This window comes from Gorilla gorilla, chromosome 5 (genome assembly GCF_029281585.2).
Source record: "Gorilla gorilla gorilla isolate KB3781 chromosome 5, NHGRI_mGorGor1-v2.1_pri, whole genome shotgun sequence".
Taxonomy (NCBI): domain Eukaryota; kingdom Metazoa; phylum Chordata; class Mammalia; order Primates; family Hominidae; genus Gorilla; species Gorilla gorilla.
Window position 1 is genome coordinate 94770745 of NC_073229.2, and position 19138 is coordinate 94789882.

The 19138-nt window shown below is 40.3% G+C and overlaps 1 protein-coding gene across 3 annotated transcripts in view; it reads left to right on the forward strand.

Moving 5' to 3' along the window:
- Positions 1 to 717: 717 nt before the first annotated feature.
- Positions 718 to 19138, forward strand: part of SMAP1 (small ArfGAP 1) — a 194587-nt gene continuing 176166 nt past the window's right edge. Inside the window, exon 1 of one of the 3 annotated variants that reach the window (XM_004044271.5) lies at positions 718 to 1154. In XM_004044271.5, the coding sequence (XP_004044319.1) occupies positions 1037 to 1154 (118 nt within the window). In that variant the 5' untranslated portion in view covers positions 718 to 1036. The remainder of the gene's footprint in view (positions 1155 to 19138) is intronic. The other 2 variants (XM_055391427.2, XM_055391429.2) reach the window with 2 other exon arrangements.

Genomic DNA, 19138 nt, shown 5'->3' on the forward strand with positions numbered 1-19138 from the left:
AAAGTGTTTTCTTTAGTTCTCTTTCTCTTGCATTAAGGATCACTATTTACACAGCTTCTTGTTAAAGTATCACCGCCTAGTACTTGGGTTCCTGGTCACACTTTCCCCCTTATGGAAGGGCTTACTGCCAGGTCTTTCAGACTCTGGAGCCAGACTGCTTTGGATTTGAATCTCAACTCCTCCACTAGTAGTTCCATAATCTGGTCAGGTTACTTAACTCCTCTATGCCTCACTTTCCTCCCCTGTGTAATGAGGATAACAATATCATAAGGTTGGGGAAAGGGTTAAATGAGCTAACAGTTCGTTTAACAGAGTAATCACTCAATGAAATGTTATCCCCTAATACATGTCACTACTAGATTATTTCTCGCCCTTAAAATGTAAGAGACCGTTTTTCCTCTTTTATTCCATCCGTGTCCCCAGCTTCTAAACTGCAGGAGAATAAACCTCGAATGAGTAAATGAACCCACCCAGTCGCCAGTTATTTCTGCATTTCCAATGTTGTGCCAGCAACAGCAAAGGCAAATGGGCAAGTCAAAGCAGGCTTCCTGTAAAAGGTCTTCCATTACTGGGTTTTACTAGAGGCCCTTGCGGACCATCACATCTCAAAAGGGGGGAAAGCTCGTATGAGGCAGTGCCAGCTACCTTTCGGGAATCACCTTGGGCAGAAGGCCTTTTCGCAAAAAAACTCGGCAGGCCGGGCCCCGTAGGTTCGGCGCATGCGCAGCGCGCTCGGCGCCCGGGTTCCTTCCTCCGCGCCACCCGGAAGCCTCGGCGCGTCCCAGTCCCCCTCCCCCTCCCCTCCCCTCGCCGGCTAGGGTGGTGCGTGCCGGCAGGCCGGGCAAGGAGGCGGGACACGTTGGCGCTACCACCGCCACCGCCGCCGCCGCCCCTCCTCCCGTTCCAGCTGCCTCTGCCGCTTCCTGGGCTGAGTCCGCCCGCGGTCCCGGCGGCGCCAGGTGCGTTCACTCTGCCCGGCTCCAGCCAGCGTCCGCCGCCGGCGTAGCTGCCCCGGGCTCCCCGCCCCGCTGCCGAGATGGCGACGCGCTCCTGTCGGGAGAAGGCTCAGAAGCTGAACGAGCAGCACCAGCTCATCCTATCCAAGCTTCTGAGGGAGGAGGACAACAAGTACTGCGCCGACTGCGAGGCCAAAGGTAGCTTGGACGTCGTCGCTGCCCATGGTCGGGGCCTCTTGCGACCGGTGACCTTCCCGCCGCTGCGGCGCTCGGGGCCCGAGCGGACGCCTCGGCTTCGCTGGCCGGCTCCTGCCCTGACTGGAGGGCGGGTGGCTGAGCGGGCGGGCGCGGGGCTCCTGTCGACCCTCAAGTCCACCAGAGGCGGCGGCGAGGTCAGGCCCGCAGGCCCTGTCAGTGGCCCCAGCCTCCCCTCCTCCCCGACATGGGTTTGAGCAGGTGCCGGGGTAGCGATGCTCGGACCCTTCACAGGGCTGGGGGTAGGAGCGAGGCTGGGAGCGCGGAACCGGGCACGGGTCTGGGCAGAGCTTAGGGTTAGAGAGTTGCCCTCCTAGCTCTCTCTGCTCATAGCTATCTCTGTGGGTGGGGCCGCGCTTAGGTCTGGATCCCCTCCTCTACCCTCCGGTGTGACCACGTCCTCCCACTCCGGGCTCGGATTCTTGGTCTCCTAGATGGAGCCCTACCTGCCTGCCCACCTGACAGCTTTTGTACAAGGCTTTTATCTCTGCTTCCTGAAAAAGAGTATGGTGGTCTTTTTCGGTGGGTTTGAGTTTTACGGAATAAATTAATTGGAGAAAGGTCTTTATTAGTAGTAGTATTGTTTTTTAGTCTGGTTATTAGCCAGAATGAAGAGGAATTTCATTACATGAGTCTCTTGGAGGACGGTGGGTTTATATTTCTGAAGATTTTAGTAATTAGGTTTTCTCTGACCGGCTAGTTTGGGAGAATATGTGGACACTGATTTGTGTACCTCATAAATGCTGAAGGTTCATTTTAAAGATCTAGAGATGGAAAAAACCTAATTTTAGTTTGTTCGGTTGGAGGGCTTCTGCCTCAGCCTTTGAAATAGATATACTATTTTTAGCTGCTATGTTTTGTGTTTGGAGATCTGATTTATGTTTAATGTCTTGTAAGTAATCTCAAGGGAAATATTTCTAATTTTTTTTTAAAGAAATGTCTTGTGTAGTTAAGAAAAGATCGTGTATATTTTTAATTGGTTTATTTCGTTATTGGGTGAGAAATAGGGTAGTTCTCTAAAGCAGGAGACAGTCTCTTTGGGGAATGTCCTTTAAGATTTCTGTGTTATTTGACTTAGACTTTTCCTGAAGCTTTACTGTTCTATCTCAATACTATATAAATGAGTCACATTTCAGTAGGCTGATAATATTTGACTAGACTGAACCACACAGCATCAGCAGGTTACTTCACTGTCGTAACAGGTACTGAATTACTAGAAGAATCATGCGGGAATACTGTAACTAGATTATTTTTATGAAGCACTTTTCAATATGGTAACTTGATTGAGTCAAGATTATATTTATCCTATGTAACCTTTTCAGGTGATGAGTTTTTACAAAGTCCATGCCTGGTTCTTGTAATATTTGTTTTCCTAGTAACTTGATTGTGTGTGGTTATTTGGGAGTTCTGCACTGTGTTTAGGCTCAGTTGCTTGCTCTTCATTGACTGCACTAACAAAACCCTGAAAAATGGTCCTTTAAAAGGCCAAGAAGAAGAAAGAAGCTGAAGCTAAATAGTACACATTTTGTCATTTTGAGTAATAACATGGTTAAGTAGAGATGCTGGTAAATATTAAATCTGTTCATTAAAAGTCGAATAGTAACAGTTTCAGAATTAACCTTCCTTCATCTACAGACATTATTAAAAATAATTTAATTTTTGTTCAAATTTCTGTCTCCAAAAAAGTACTTTATAAAATCAGATTTTCACTAATGCTTTCTAAAATAATACAGATTTTTAAAAGCCATTATTAACCATGTTAACTTTTTTTTTTTATTTACTCTTTTGGGGTGGGGAGAAGAGAATCATGTACTTCTTAAATTAGGATCAAAAGTTTTACTTCTTTGGACCTGAAGAATAGGAAGTATTCGTTTTGCTCAATGTTTGTATTGCCACGGAAATCAGTTGATATATATTGAATGAATGTCTTTTGTATTTTGGTTTTGTCTGGCCTTTTGTTGGTTTACTTGTTTTGAGAAGTGAAGGAAGTGGGAGAGAAGAGAATGGTATCAAGAGTACAAGGGTGTAGCTTGAAGGGCATGAACTCCACAGTATAATTTACAAGGATTATTTTTTTCTTCTTGCTACTAAATCTAGAAGAATATTAAAATGATCTTGTAAATAACTTCATTGTTTTATCTTGATCTTTCAGGCAAAAAATCACAGGTAAGGCCACTTATTGGTTTAATTAGACTTGATTTCATGGTTGTAATAATTGAAAAATTCGACATGATAGAGCAATTGATGTAAATATATTTTCACAGTTTTTGAGTATTTGGTAACGTTGAAGTACATTATGGAGGCTTTTTTAGTAGAATTCTTGGCTTGTTACATGATTTTGGATCTATATGCTAGGATGACATAATAAATATAGTACTTTTAAAAGATATGTTAAAGGTCTTACTCTACAGCTCAGTTACTAAGAAGTTTCATTCTGTGTATGTATTGATGTTTTCTTCACTGTCTAGTAAATTGCATCAAACTTTTCATGTACTGTATTTCAAAGTTATTTCCTAGTTAACTCAATTTTCTTTCTTTCAAAGAATCTTCTTCCACTGACCTTTGAGAATATGTACCAAAACTAAAGCTTAGGATTTGAGGTGCCTATATTATCTTGCATTATCATAGTTGGTAGAGGTATGTCAATTGGGTTTTGACATTTTCTTATTGAATCACCAGCTGTGTTTCCTGGATTGACAGTATTTAGGAAGCAACGAAGGAGAAAAGGATGGCATAGGCGCCAGTTTCCTGCTCTTGATCCTGCTCTTACCAAATCTGTTGAACAACTGGAGAATTTAAGAACAGGCAGATGGAACTACTCCTCCTCTCTCCTAGCTGCATTCATGACTCAGTGGGAGTTTAAAGCAGCTCTTGTTGGTTATTAGTTGGTGGCACTTTAGGGAGCAGTGAGGACTGGGAACACCTTGCCAGCTTCAAGTTTAGTTTTCATTATTTAAAGTGTTATCTACAGGTAATTCTAGCTTTGATTTTTGTTTTTTTTTTCACTTCTCTATTCTTTCACATGCTCTGAATAGGGCATCTTGTGCTGGACATCAGGAGTAGCCTGAACTTGGCTGGGTAGGGCTCCTAGAAAACATCGCTGGGCTTGGCAGGTACCACATTGACATGTCCCATGCTTGTTAATGTATATTTCTGAGATTTTAAAAGTGCATTCAAGACCAGCCTGGCCAACATAGTGAAACCCCGTCTCCACTAAAAATACAAAAAACATTAGCCAGGCATGGTGGCAGGCACCTGTAATCCCTACGTGGGAGGCTGAGGCAGGAGAATTGCTTGAACCTGGGAGGCGGAGGTTGCAGTGAGCCGAGATCGCACCACTGTACTCCAGCCTGGGTGACAGAACAAGACTCCGTCTCAGGGAAAAACAAAAACAAAAACAAAACATATAGATAAAATTCACATTGAGCAGTTTCTTCCCACTATCCCCTCTCCCCAGCCCTTGGCAGACACTATTGCATGTTCTGTCTCTGTAGGTTTGGCTGTTCTGGATATTTAATATAATACAACATACGAACTTTTGTTTCTGACTTTCACTTCATATGTTTTCAAAGTTCATTCATTTTGTAGCATGTGTCGGTACCTCACTCCTTTTATGGCTGAATAATATTCCATTGTATGGATAGACCACAATTTATCCGTCTGTTGATGAACATTTGGTCTGTTTCCATCTTTTGCTAGGTTTGATTTTGAGCATGTTTAAATTGGTATGAAAGTGAGTCTCTTGCCCATGCAATTTTGGGTAGTCAGAAACATAAGGTTTTTTAACTCTAGAGATTGTTTTGTTTAGCCTGTCTGATATTGAGAGGATAAGCTCATTGCTGAGATCAAACACTCGTTTCTTCGTTCCGCAGATCTTGACTTGAAGACACACTGTTAGATATTGTATTAGGTAAGAGAGCTAAAAAAATTTGTAAGACCTAAAGGAGTTTGTTTAGTGTGGGTTGTGTTTTTGCAAATAAATGATTCTAAAACGATGTGCTAAGTGCTTGTAATAATGGTTTTAAGAAATAACTACCTCTATACTTATTTTGGGCTGTTGTTCCCCTTGCACCTTGACTTTTGCCCATTGGTGGTCTTTACAGTTCCTAGAATGCTGTTTCAAGACCTTTGCACGTGCTGTTCTTCTGCCTGGGAAGCTTTCTAACAAGTTTTTGCCTGCTCAGCTTTTGCTCATCTTTCAATTCCTGCTTAAATGTCTTTTCAAGGGAAATAATTCTCCTTGATCCTCTGAGATTAGGTTAGGCTTCCGTTTATACATAAAAGACAACACCCTGAATCTTTTATTGCACTTGTCACAATTGTAATTAAACATTATTTAGGTAATTATGGGGTATACTGTATCCCTGCTGGATTATAGCTGTAAGAGAGGAGACCTTGTTTATCTTGGTTAGGGTAGTATCCCCAGTTTTCAGGACATGTGGTAGGCAAATGTAACTTAGCAAATATTTTTTGAATGAATGAATGTGTGAATGAATGAGCACAGAGCCCCTGGCAGGCAGCAGGGTGTGTGAAAGGGAGTGCACCTGTGAAAGGGAGTGGCATGTGGAGTGACCCTGTTGGGACCAGTCACAGAAGGAGTCTTCATTTGAGCTAGGTTCTGAAGGTGGAGTGGGATTTCATCAGATAGAGAAGGAATTAAAGGACACAGCTGCACACACACATGTACCAGTATGAAAGAACAGAAGAAGTTTCCATATGTCCCTTACTAGATAAGCTTTCTTTAAGCATGATCAGTTTTGGTAATCTCAGGTCAGAGGAAGAACTGGGATAGTGAGGATTGCAGGCAAATCCTGAGTTAGGAGATGTTGAACAGTGGTTCAAGAAGAGGGTAAGAGGACCTACATTCACACAATGTCAATATATAAGTCAGGGTATAGAGCAGGAAAGAGATCCACTGTAGCTGTTTTCAGGAATCAGGTACTTACCAAGTCATTGGAAGGGCTGGAGGAGGGAAAGTCAGGGAGCCACTACTGAACTGCTTTCAAGGCCACACGTACCACCCCTGCTGCCGCTGCCCCACTGTCATAACTGCTTCTCACCCAGGAGACTGGCATGCTGATGGGGGAATAAGGCCTATGGAGCTGCAACCACTTAGTGCCTGTAGACGTTTTTTTGTTAGTTGCCCTTTCTGTAGGAATGTGGCCTCTGTCCCACTTGTGCTTTCCATGTGCAGATAATTGGCAGATCCTAATTATGTCCAATACCTTGCCTTCAAGGGAGTCTTTTAGCTTTCTAACTTTTTCAAAAAGTAGAAACGTGTAGAGCCCATTTGATTGCAAGAGCCAATCCAAGAGTTCATGTTTTTCATTAAGTCTTTGATATTTTAGAGTTGTTACTTTTAAAGTGTAGTAATATTTACTAAAAAGTAACGTTCACCTTGGGGAACTGGTGTTTATTATGATGTTGATGCTTATAGGACAAATTTATATAAGTGAAAGTCTGATTATAATTCACCTAAAGAAATTTGCCAATCTAAAAGTTTCCTCAAAATGTGAAACTTCAGTCTGATGGGTCTGTTGTTCTTGTAATTCTGCTGATCTTGAGGTTTTTCCTGATTGGGCAGAGCCCTGGTATCAGAGCTGGGATGGAAACCATTGGTCTCTGACTCATCAGTTTAAAACTTGGGCTGCATGTTGTCTCCCCTCCTTTTGTTCTTCACAGTTCTTCTTTGTCTTTTTTGTTTGTTTGTTTGTTTGTTTAAGATAAAACTTTCAGTACTTGACTTCATTAATTAAGGAGACTTACATCTCCTAAATTGTTGCTGTACAAGATATATATATATCTTTCTCCACCTTTATTAACCTATAACGGACTTGAATCCATGCTCTCTTTAAGGCAAAGTAGAATATTTGAAACTATATACTTTATAAACTCAAACAAGTGCTTTGGCATTTTTTTTTCTTTTTTTTTCTTTTTGGTACAGGGTCTCACTCTGTCGCTGGGCTGGAGTACAGAGGTGCGATGTAGGCTCTCTGCAACCTCTCCCTCCTTGATTCAAGCAATCCTCCCACCTCAGCCTCTCAAGTAGCTGGGGCTACAGATGTGTGCAAACATGCCTACCTAATTTTTGTATTTTTTGTAGAGACCACGTTTCGTCATGTTGCCCAGGCTAGTCTTGAACTCCTGGGTTCAAGTGATCTGCCTCCCTCAGTCTCCCAAAGTGCTGCGATTACAGGTGTGAGCCACCACACCCAGCCCCTTTTGCTTATTTCAAACGCTTCTACTAATCGTCTTTTCACGGATTAGAATTAAGCCATTTTAGTTCAGTTTCTCAAATTTCTCAATGCAAGAAGATCAAAGAAACTTGGAGGCTATTTTGTAATTATTATCAGAAGAGTTGACCGCCTTACATTCTTACCACTGTAAAGAGTTGATTTAACAGACATTTAATTTTTTTGATAAATCAATATTTTCTGGGCACTAAAAAGATTAAGTACTACGTTAGATACTACTGTGTGTGTTAAAAAAGGTTTGGATGCCGGGTGCAGTGGTTCATGCCTGTAATTTCAGCACTTTGGGAGGCTGAGGCAGGTGGATCATCTGAGGCCAGGAGTTTGAGACCACCCCTGGCCAACATGGCAAAACCCTGTCTCCACTAAAAATACTAAAATTAGCCAGGTGCAGTGGCACATGCCTGTAGTCCCAGCTACTCGGGAGACTGAGGCAGGAGAATTGCTTGAACCCTGGAGGCGGAGGTTGCAGTGAGCCGAGATCGCGCCACTGCACTCCAGCCTGGGCGACAGAGTGGGACTCCATCTCAAAAAAACAAAAAGTTTTGGATATAGTTGTCTATAAGCTAGTTAGAGATCTCAGTAGACATGAAACAATGACCAGTTAACTTCTAATCTATGTTTACATTGGTAGATTCATTAGAAGTTTAGAGATAGGGTAGCTCCATTGTGACCTGGAGAATGTTAAAAAAAAAAAAAAAAAGCAAATAATAACATTACATATATACTCACAAATTATATAGTGTTTTTTTTTTTTTTTTTTTACCAGAGATGATGTACTTCACACTTTACATATACTAACTCATATAATCTTCAAAACAACCTTTGAGGTAGGTAATATTATTACCCAGGTACACAGAACTTAAAGTAGTGGAGCCAGAAATTTTTTCATTAAAAAAATTTTAGGAGGCCTGGAGCAGTGGCTTACACCTGTAATCCCAGCATGTTGGGAGGCTGAGGTGGGTGGATCACTTGAGGTCAGGCGTTTGAGACCAGCCTGCCCAACATAGTGAAACCCCATCTCTATTAAAAATACAAAAATTAGTTGGGTGTGGTGATGCACTCCTGTAATCCCAGCTACTGGGGAGGCTGAGACAGGAGAATCACTTGAAACTGGAATGCGGAGCTTACAGTGAGCCAAGATCGTGCCATTGCACTATAGCCTGGGCAACAGAGCGAGACTCCATCTCAAAAAAAAAAAGAAAAAAACAACTTGGAGGGGAGTGACTGGCACTTTTTTAGGACCTGGGGATTAGCAGGGGATAGGTAGATAAGGTTCATGCTCAAAAGGATCTGTTAGTCATTGGTGTGGAGAAAAGAGTTAACAAAGCAGGCCTTGCGGTGGTTGGCTGACACCTGAGGGGAATCTTGGGGATGGTCCCACCACCCTAAGTGATGAGTCTGTTATTGTGCCTAAGTTGTTTGTATAATAAATGTGGTTTATGTTGAATATCTGCTTTTCTTCTGGGATTCTGGAATTGGCATATGTGCCAGCCAGGGGTACCTACATGACCAGTCTCCCTAATAACCTTTGGCACTGAGTCTCTGATGAGCTTCCCTGGTTGGCATCATTTTACATGTGTGGTCACAGCTCACTGCTGGGAGAATTAAGTGTGTTCATTGCAACTCAACTGGAAGGGAGCACCCGGACGCTTGCTCCTAATTTCCCCTGGACTTTTTGTGCCTTTCTCCTTTGCTGATTGTGCTTAGTATCTTTTTGCTATAATAAATCATAACGATGAGTACAACTGTATATTGAATCTTTTGAATGTTCTTAGCAAATTACTGAACATGAGGGTGGTCTTAGGGAACTCGAAGCATAATTGGTAATATATATTTTCTTCCAGTCTATTATACAGGACATGTTGGAGCCTCAGTATATCTGTGCTGGCTCTATAACCTAGCCTGCTAATAAGGGTACAGTCTGGAGGAGCAAGGATGAGCATTAGAGGCTTTTATAACCTGGGGAAATTGTGATTTTATTGAGATGAGATAGGGATGGGAATCTGAACTGTAGAGTCAGGATTTGAGCCCAGGAAATATAGTCTGTGCTGTTAACTATGTTTGATGGTATGATAGATAAAACACCTGTTTTTGTTGTAGAAATTTGTGATGTAAGAGATTGTTGTTGGGAAGACTGTCACCTTCAGCTAACTTAAGGTTTTTCTCAGATTATTGCCAAATGTGTTCAAATGTGGACAATATCTTCATTTTAGTTTCCCTCCTTGCATTTAATAGCAGAACCATCATAACTTCAAAATACCAATTTAAACAAATTGGAATTTTTGTCTCATCACTAAAGTTTATTTTATTTATTTATTTTTTCCTTGTTATAGAGACAGGGTCTCATGCTGTTGCCCAGGCTGGGGTGCAGTGACGTGATCATAGCCCATTGCGGCCTCTAACTCCTGGGCTCAAGTGATCCGCCTGCCACAGCCTCCCAAGTAGCTGGGACTACAGGCTTGTCACCATGTATGGCTAATTTAAAAAAAAATTTTTTGTCAGGTGTGGTGGGGAGGGGCCTTGCTATGTTGTTTGGGCTTTCAAACTCATGGCCTCAAGCAGTCCTCTTGCCTAGGCCTCCTAAAGTGCTAGGATTAGAGGTGTGAGCCACCGCACCTTGCGTAAACTTTATTTTAGAAACTTACTGAGTCCACAGATAAGTGCTTTAGTGTTTTTCTTTGTTTTTTGTTTTGTCTTCATATATATTATATATATATATATATATATATATATATATAATTTTTTTTTTGCTATATCCTTAGGTCAGATACTGGTCATCTACCTGGGCTTTTTAAACCATAGAAACAGCATGATAGAATGGAAAGAACACTAGCTTGGTTGAGCAAAGCTAGGATTCAGTCCAAGCTTTGCCTCTGACTTGCTTAGTGACCAGTTGTCCTTGTTCTCTTTAATCCTTATTGCAAAGATTTATTTCAACCTTGTATGGTCTGTGTTCTTTCTTGAATCCCATACCTTGTCACTTCTTTTTTTTTTTTTTTTTTTGAGATGGAGTGCCAGTGGCTCGATCTCGGCTCGGCTCACTGCAAACTCTGCCTGCCGGGTTGATGCCATTCTCCTGCCTCAGCCTCCCGAGGAGCTGGTACTACAGGCGCCCGCCACCATGCCTGGCTAATTTTTTGTATTTTTAGTAGAGATGGGGTTTCACCACATACCTTGTGACTTCTATGTCAGTGTTTACTATTATTATTAAAAAATTATATTATTGAGAGTTTATTTTTTGAGTCCTGTTGAGATATGGATTGTCATCAAACTTTTATAGTTTTTATTTAAAGCTTTTCACTGATGATTTAGGTCTTGCTGAGCAAATTTACCTAGTATTATCTTTAATTATCCCAAGCTATATCACACAACTAATACAACTCTTCCCCACAGGTTGAGGAGTCTTTTTGTTTAAAATTTTTTCACTGTAATGCTTTCTTACTATTAATGTCAGTATTTCTACCTCAGATGTTAGGTAGAACTGTGTTTAACTTGGAGTGGCATTTAGTTACTCAGATGTTAGGTAGAACTGTGTTTAACTTGGAGTGGCATTTAGTTACAGTATCATATAGAAGTGATTTTTAAAATTATTTCACTTAAAACAGAGCTTAGATAAAGTGCTCTTGGAAACATGCTAATTTGATGTTTACATATATTTTGAGTGATAAATGTGAGGACCTTGAGGGTCTGAAGGAAAGAGAATTAAAAGTAATTCTAATAATCTTCCATTCTCTGTGGCCCCTATACCCCAGCAATTTTTGGTCTCCATTTGACTAGAGATCCAAGTGATTGATGGTAGACCTTCAGATGTCTCTCATTGATCTTTTATAAAGAGTGCCTTTCATTGAGCAGTGATGAGCTCAAGCCTAAACTTAAGAAAATAAGGGGAATTCTGTGGGAAATAATATTTGGGATAGCTTTATCTTCCATTATAGGAAAATTCATAAAAATTATGTTTAGCCTAGGGCGTTATTTAGTTCATGCATTTCTACTCTTGGAAGTTGCTTTTGGTGTAGGGTGATGATGGTGCACAGTGACAAAAAAATTAACAGAAGAATGTTTAAGTGAAATGATCATCACCAGTATATTAATTTCCTATTGCTGCTATTAAAAAATCCTACAAACTGAATGGCTTAAAACAATACAAATTTATCATTTTAGCAGGTTTGCAGGTCAGAGTCCAAAAAGAGTCCTATTGAGCTAAAGGCAAGGTGTTAGCAGGCTTGCATTCCTTTTGGAGGTTCTAGGGGAGAATCTGTTTTCTTTTCCAGCTTGGAGAGGCCACCTGCATTCCTTGGCTCATGGGTCCTTCCTCCATCTTTGAAACTAGCAGTGTGTCATCCTTGATTCTGCTCCTCCTTGCTCTCCACTTCCATCATTACATCTTCTCTGGCATGTTTATGACCTTTTGGATTTATCTGGGTAATCCAGGACAATACTGCCATCTCAGTGTCCTTAAGTTATTCACAGAGATTCCAAGGATAGAACAGGACTTCTTTGGGGGCCATTATTCTGCCTACCAAAGTGGATTTGTGATAAAAATTATATATGGAATCTAGATTTTTTGTTTTTTTTTTTTTGTTTTTTTGAGATGGAGTCTTACTCTGTTGCCCAAGCTGGAGTGCATTGGCACGATCTCGGCTCACTGCATCCTCTGCCTCCCCGGTTCAAGCGATTCTCCTGTCTCAGCCTCTGGAGTAGCTTACAGGTGTGTGCCACCACACCCAGCTAATTTTTGTATTTTTGGTAGAGATGGAGTTTTGCTATGTTGGCCAGGCTGGTCTCGAACCCCTGACCTCGAGTGATTTGCGTGCCTTGGCCTCCCAAAGTGCTGGGATTACAGGCTTGAGCCACCGCGCCTGGCCAGAATCTAGATTTTTATAAGTGGTACAGAGTTGGGTGTATTTAAGATGGTATGGGATGATGAAGTACTACTTAAATTAGCCTTTCTCACAGGACCTATTTAAAAATACATGCATGCAAGAGTCATTTAACGATCTCTTTGCAATGGGATCATTTGTGTAGGAAATCCTAGGAAATTTATAGAAAAGCTATTAGAATGAATAATTGAGTTTATTAAGTTTACAGAAATAAAGTGACTATAGAAAAAGTAACTCTATGTACTAGCAACAAATAATTGGAAGTTGAAATAAAAATTATGATTTATAATAGCATAACAATATGAAAACTGTGGGATAAATTTAACAAAATATGTGCAATACCTGTATACCAAAAATTACAGAAGATTGCTGAGAGAAATTAATGAATACTGTACCTAAAGAAGTGGAGAGAGGTATCAGAGATATCATGCTCATGGATTAGAAGACTCAATATTTTTAAGATGTCAGTTCTCTTCAAATTAGTCTCTAAATGCAACATTATTCCAGTCAGAATCCCAGAAGGCTTTTTTTTGTTGCAACTGATAAGCTGATTCTAAAATTTTTGATGAAATGCAAGGGACCTTCCAAAATCAAAACACTGAAAAACAAAAAGAATGTTTGAGGTCTTACACAACCTGCCTTTAACAGTTATTAAAAAGCTGTAGTTATCTGTGGAATATAATACATAGTCCAGAAATAGACTCACATATTATGGTCAGTTTTTAACAGAAGTGCCAAGGTAACTCAATGGAGAGAAAGGATAGTCTTTTCAACAACAACAACAACAACAACAACAACAACAACAACAACAACAGAATGTATAATACCTTGAACCTTACCTCAGACCATTCACAAAAACTAATTTGAGATGGATCATAAAACTAAATTTAAGAGCTAAAACTATAAAACTGCTAGAAGAAAACATGGGGGAAAATCTCTGGGACCTTGAATTAAGCAGAGGATTCTTGGATGGGACACAAAATTATATTCCATAAAGTTAAAATTGAGAAAATGAACTTCATCAGAATTAAAAACTTTTGCTTTTCAAGAGACACTTAAAAGTCATAGATGGCTGGGAAAAATATTTTATCTGGTAAGGACCTTTATTCAGAATATCTAAAGAAATAATGCAACTTAATAATAAGACAAAGTAAAACAAGCACTTGAATGTTCATAGCAGCATTATTCATAATAGCCAAACACTGGAAACAATTCAAATGTTTTATCAGTTGACGAATGGATAAAGAAAATAGTGCGTCCGTACAGTGGAATAATGTTTTACAGTACAAAGCAATGAACTAGTGGATGAGTCATAAATACATTATATTTAGCAAAAGAATCCATACACAAAAGACTACAGAGTATACATTACAATTACATGGATTTCCTGGTTTTTTTTTTTTTTTTTTGAGTTGGAGTCTCACTGTGTCTCCCAGGCTGGAGTGCAGTGGTATGATCTCGGCTCACTGCAGCCTCTGCCTCCCGGGTTCAAGTGATTTTCCTACCTCAGCCTCTCAAGTAGCTGGGATTACAGGCACGTGCCACCACACCCAGCTAATTTTTGTATTTTTAGCAGAGGCGGGGTTTCGCCATGTTGGCCAGGCTGGTCTCGAACTCCTGACCTCAGGTGATCTGCCCGCCTTAGCCTCCCACAGTGCTGGGATTACGGTTGTGAGCCACTGCACCTGGCCATAATTACACGGATTTCTATTAAATAAAAGGATAAAACTTATAGGGACAGAAAACAGGTCAGTGGTTGCTAAGGATCGGGATGAGGGAGTTTATTTAAAAAAAAAAAATAACAATGCATAGGCTAGGAATGGTGGCTCACACCTCTAATCCCAGCACTTTGGGAGGCCAACGCAGGTGACTCACTTGAGCCCAGAAGTTCGAGGCCAGCTTTGGCAAAATGACGAAACTCTATCTCTACAAAAAGTGAAAATAAAATTAAAAAAAAAAAAACTGGGTGTGGTGGCACGTGCCTGTGGTGCCAGCTACTTGGGAGGCTAGGGTAGGAGGATCTCCTGAGGAGGTCAAGGCTGCAGTGAGCCGTGATTGTGCCACTGCACTCCAACCTGGGCAACAGAGTAAGACCCTGTCTCAAAAACAAAAACAAAAAACATACAAATATGTTGTTTACTTCTTTTGCTGATGTTAACAGTTACTGTAGATTATGTAGCAGTTTCTCAATTCTTTTATTTGAATTTTTGTAACATATACACTCCTAAAGTTATTTTCATCTTCCTTGAAAATAAATTTAATGGTCTGAGTAAAGATTTTGCAGAAGTGATAAACTTCTTGATGCTGGTTTAAAGAATGAAAAACCTTTGGTGCCTTTTTTGTGTGTGTGTGTTTTTTATTTGTGTGTGCCAAGTCAATTAGAATACTAATGAGTACTTTGAAAACATTATGGAAAACAGTGGTTTAATGTTTTGTTTTTCTTGAGGAGTTGTGTTATTCATACACAGCTCTAAAGTTGCTTGTGGAATCTTTAGAACATCAGGTTTTTTGATGTCTCTAGGTGCAGGATTTTCTATTAGGTGCTAATAGGGCTGCAGGAATAGCAGGTAGGGGTTCCTTTTTCATGACTAAGAGCAAGCAAGTTCTCTAAGAAGCAAGTGTGGCATATCTAGGCAATATATTAATGCAAGGTTTTGAGAAAATTTGAAATACAAATGAAATGGTTAGCTTTTGACAGGAGAAAAAAGATCAGGAAGAATATGGATCAATTTGTGAGAGAGTAAGATGGGTCTGAAATGTGAGGGGACAATTAGTTGATGAAGTCATTTGCTGAAAATAAGGGTAGTGGGACATCATAGGGGATTTAAAGTTATTCTCTGCACAGATTTTTTTTTTCTTTTTTTTTTTTTTTGAGATAGAGTCTCCCTCTGTCGCCCAGGCTCGAGTGCAGTGGGGCTATCTTGGCTTATTGCAACCTCTGCCTCCTGGGTTCAAGCGATTCTCCTGCCTCGGCCTCCCAAGTAGCTGGGATTACAGGCGCCCACCACCACGCCCAGCTAACTTTTGTATTTTTAATAGAGATGGGGTTTTGCCATATTGGCCAGGCTGGTCTCGAACTCCTGACCTCAAGTGATCCACCTGCCTTGGCCTCCCCAAATGCTGGGATTACAGGTGTGAGCCACCACGCCCGGCCCTCTGCACAGAATATTGGCTAATAGTAAATGTTTTAAAATAATTTAAAAGTTTGTAAAAAATAATCCCTCTCCACTGATTGGTATGTTTTCTAACTTTTGTGGTTACATATACTGCTGCTACAAAGCTTTGTGTGCACACTTTTTTTTTCAGAATAAAATCTAAGGTCTATGTTAAAGAGTATACCAGATTAAAACCCGTTTGATCTGTATTGCCAGAAGTGTTGGGACCAGTTTACCTTCCCACCACTACTATCTAAAGAATGGCTAGGCAAGTGCTGTGGCTCATGCCTGTAATCCTAGCACTTTGGGAGGCCGAGGTGGGCGGATCACTTGAGGTCATGAGTTCATAACCAGCCTGGCCAACATGGCGAAACCCTGTCTCTACTAAAAATACAAAAATTAGCCAGGCGTGGTGACACGCGCCTGTAATCCCAGGTACTTGGGATGCTGAGGCAGGAGAATCACTTGAGCCTGGGAGGTGGAGGTTGCAGTGAAAGGAGATCGTGCCACTGCACTCCAACCTGGCGACAGAGTGAGACTCCATGTCAAAAAAAGAGTGGCTGACTTATTGTACCCAGTCTGTTACTGGGTATTCATATTTTTAAAAGGCTTCCTTAATACAGTTGGTGAAAATGTTATACTATTTTGCATTTTCTTGATACTCTTAAGATTTAACTTTTTTTTTTTTTTTTTTTGAGGTGGCGTCTGGCGCAGTCTCAGCTCATTGCAACCTCCGCCTCCCATGTTCAAGCAGTTTTCTGCCTCAGCCTCTGGAGTAGCTGGGATTACAGGTGCCCGCCACCACGCCTGGCTAATTTTTTTTGAATTTTTAGTAGACGGGGTTTCATCATCTTGACCAGGCTGGTCTTGAACTCCTGACCTTGTGATCCACCCGCCTTGGCCTCCCAAAGTGTTGGGATTACAGGCATGAGCCACTGCGAATATTGAACATTTTTTAATGTGCTCATTGGTCATTTCTATTCTGTTAGGATTTGCCCCTACATTTTGGGAGGGTGGGATTGGCAACCCTTTTCACATTTCTCTCTTGACCAGTCATTGGGCCAAGAGAACACAAAATTCCAGACAGCATTCATTCTTCTGGGTATCCTGGTGGGCCGCACCATTCATCTCCATATTCCACCCATAAGACCGTGAATAAGTGGGTTGAGCATTTTGGAAAAATATTTTCAGTTTCAGATCTATATCTATATATTTTTCAGTAATTATGGAATTGTTGAAAGTTTAGAGATACAAGAGACCTGTATGGTATCTGTTCGAGTCTGCTATACTAGAGAGATAAAAGAGGTTAAATGACTTGTTAAAAGCAATGGAACAGTGAGAGAACATGGGAGTGAACCCAAGTCTTCTGGAAATCTGTCTGTTACTTTGTCAGGTCACGTATTAATGTGTTACCCTTGACCTTCACAGAAGATAGCACCCAACTTTTTAATCTTTTCATTCTGTTTAAATTCAGTCCTTGTGCACAGTGAGAAGGGAGGTAAATTGTGGGTTTTTATGCTTAACCAAACCGTTATCTATGTAATGGCAGCATATTAAGAAGATAATTGGTTATCAGAGTGAGCAAGGATTATCTATTATTTATTTAGCCAATTTATTCAAACATAAATTTGACAGTAATGTAAACATGTTTTCAAAATTTGGGATGATATTTGTTGTCATCTGCAATGTTAACTAGGAACAAATGGTTATCTCTATATAAATCTGTAAATAGCGTGGAAATAAGAGGTATTTGTAAATATTTTTGTGTTTGAGAGAGATTGTACAGATAGATGGAAAGCACTAGAGCATTAGTGAAGGGGTGAACAAAATAAAGAGGGCTTTACTGTGCTTGATCAGACTTTTGAAATTTTAAGCTGATTTTTTTAAGGATCCTAAGTCACCTGGGCAAAGAAAGAAATTACAGATTTGGCAAGGGGTAAACTTTAAGACCATCAGGTGAAGCAAGGATTATGGATTCTTAAAAATTAAGCTTCATTTTCATTTCTCCTTTTATTTTATAACATTCTAATGACCACCAAATCCTTAAATGATCACCAAAGTTCAACTTCTTTGCCAAAGTAAACTAACATTTAAAAAATTTCAGGGGAGTGAATGCTGTATGTGTAGATTTTATTAGTTCCTTAAAGAACTTTCTGAGTTTTTCAGTGTCCTTATGATATTTTGAACTTGTTTACATTTTTATTCCTTCTACCCAAGTTTATGTGATAAAGTAAAAAAAAGTAGTTATATGGTAATATTTCCTCTGTAATATTCTTCCTCCAGTTGTCTGTGGGTTAGTAGTCACTGCTCTTCTCTTCTCTTTTAGAGGCACACTAGGATAGGGAAAACATGGGCTTTGAAAGCTCACTGCTCTGTTTTGAAGGCTCAGCTCTCCCACTGCTGGCTCTGATTTCTTTCTTTCCTTTCACTCCCTTCTTCCTTCTTCGTGGTGGGGGTGTGGTATTTAAACTTTATGAGCTCCAGTGTCATTACATGTAGAATGGTAATACCTGTGTCACAGGGTTGTGAGGATTAACTGAGCTTGTGAAGTAATGTCTGGCACAAAGTAAGGGTTTGATAAATGAGTAGGTGTTTGGTAATTATGCCAGGTCTTAGTTTTTTTTTTTGAGCACTCATTCACTTTATTACTTTGCAGGAAGCATTTGTGAATTATATTTTGTTTGGTAAAAAATGTAATTGAACAGATTCTGAGACTAGACCAGTGCAAAAATACTTGATGGAAGCCTCAGGAAAATAAAGTAGTTAATACTTTTTTTTTTTTTTTTAACTTTTTATCTGCTGATTCACTAGAGTAGACATTAGTGAGAGATACACAGCAGAAACCCTACCCTACCTTGCCCTGAGAAGCCTTTACTTTAAAGAGGCAGGCCATAAACACAGAGTGTATTCTGGAAAGTGTAATGCAAGATTTAGATGTTAAATAAATTCAGAGAAAGTAAAAATCACCAAGAATGGGGGCTGGGGAAGGTTTTTAATAAAAGAGGTAGTTCTTGAGGAAGAGTGAAATCGAACTTAAAGGAGAATGGCAAAGTTATTTCATGTAGGAATAACCAGGTAAACAGGTTTGTGCATATACTTAGTGGACGTGCTTTGTACGTACCTTTCTGAAGACAGGTGTAAGTACTGGGCAGAAATGTCAGGGAGAAAATAGACAAAGGGACAATTGTTGATTTGGGAGTTATCGGCATAGAAGTGTTTCCTAAAGCCATATTACTCCATTCAACACTTGTCTAACCAGAGGGTCAATGATGAAGACTTTGTAGAGAGGCAATGGGATGAAGTAGAATCGTCCCATTCTTTGTGAAGGAAGACTGTAAGGAAAACCAGAACAGAGAAGCCTTGGGAGAAGAGGTTTTTTAAATTTATTTATTTATTTATTTTATTTTTTTAACATAGAACCTCACTCTGTCACCCAGGCTGGAGAGTAGTGGCACCCCAATGGCTCACTGCAGCCTCAAACACCTGGGCTCAAATGATCTTACCTCAGCCTCCCAGGTAGCTGGGACTACAGATGTACGCCACCATCAGAGGAACTAGAAAACGCCATTTGATTTTTGTATTTTTTTGGTAGACATTAAAACTATTTTCTAAGCTCTTATGAAAATTTCTGTGGTGAA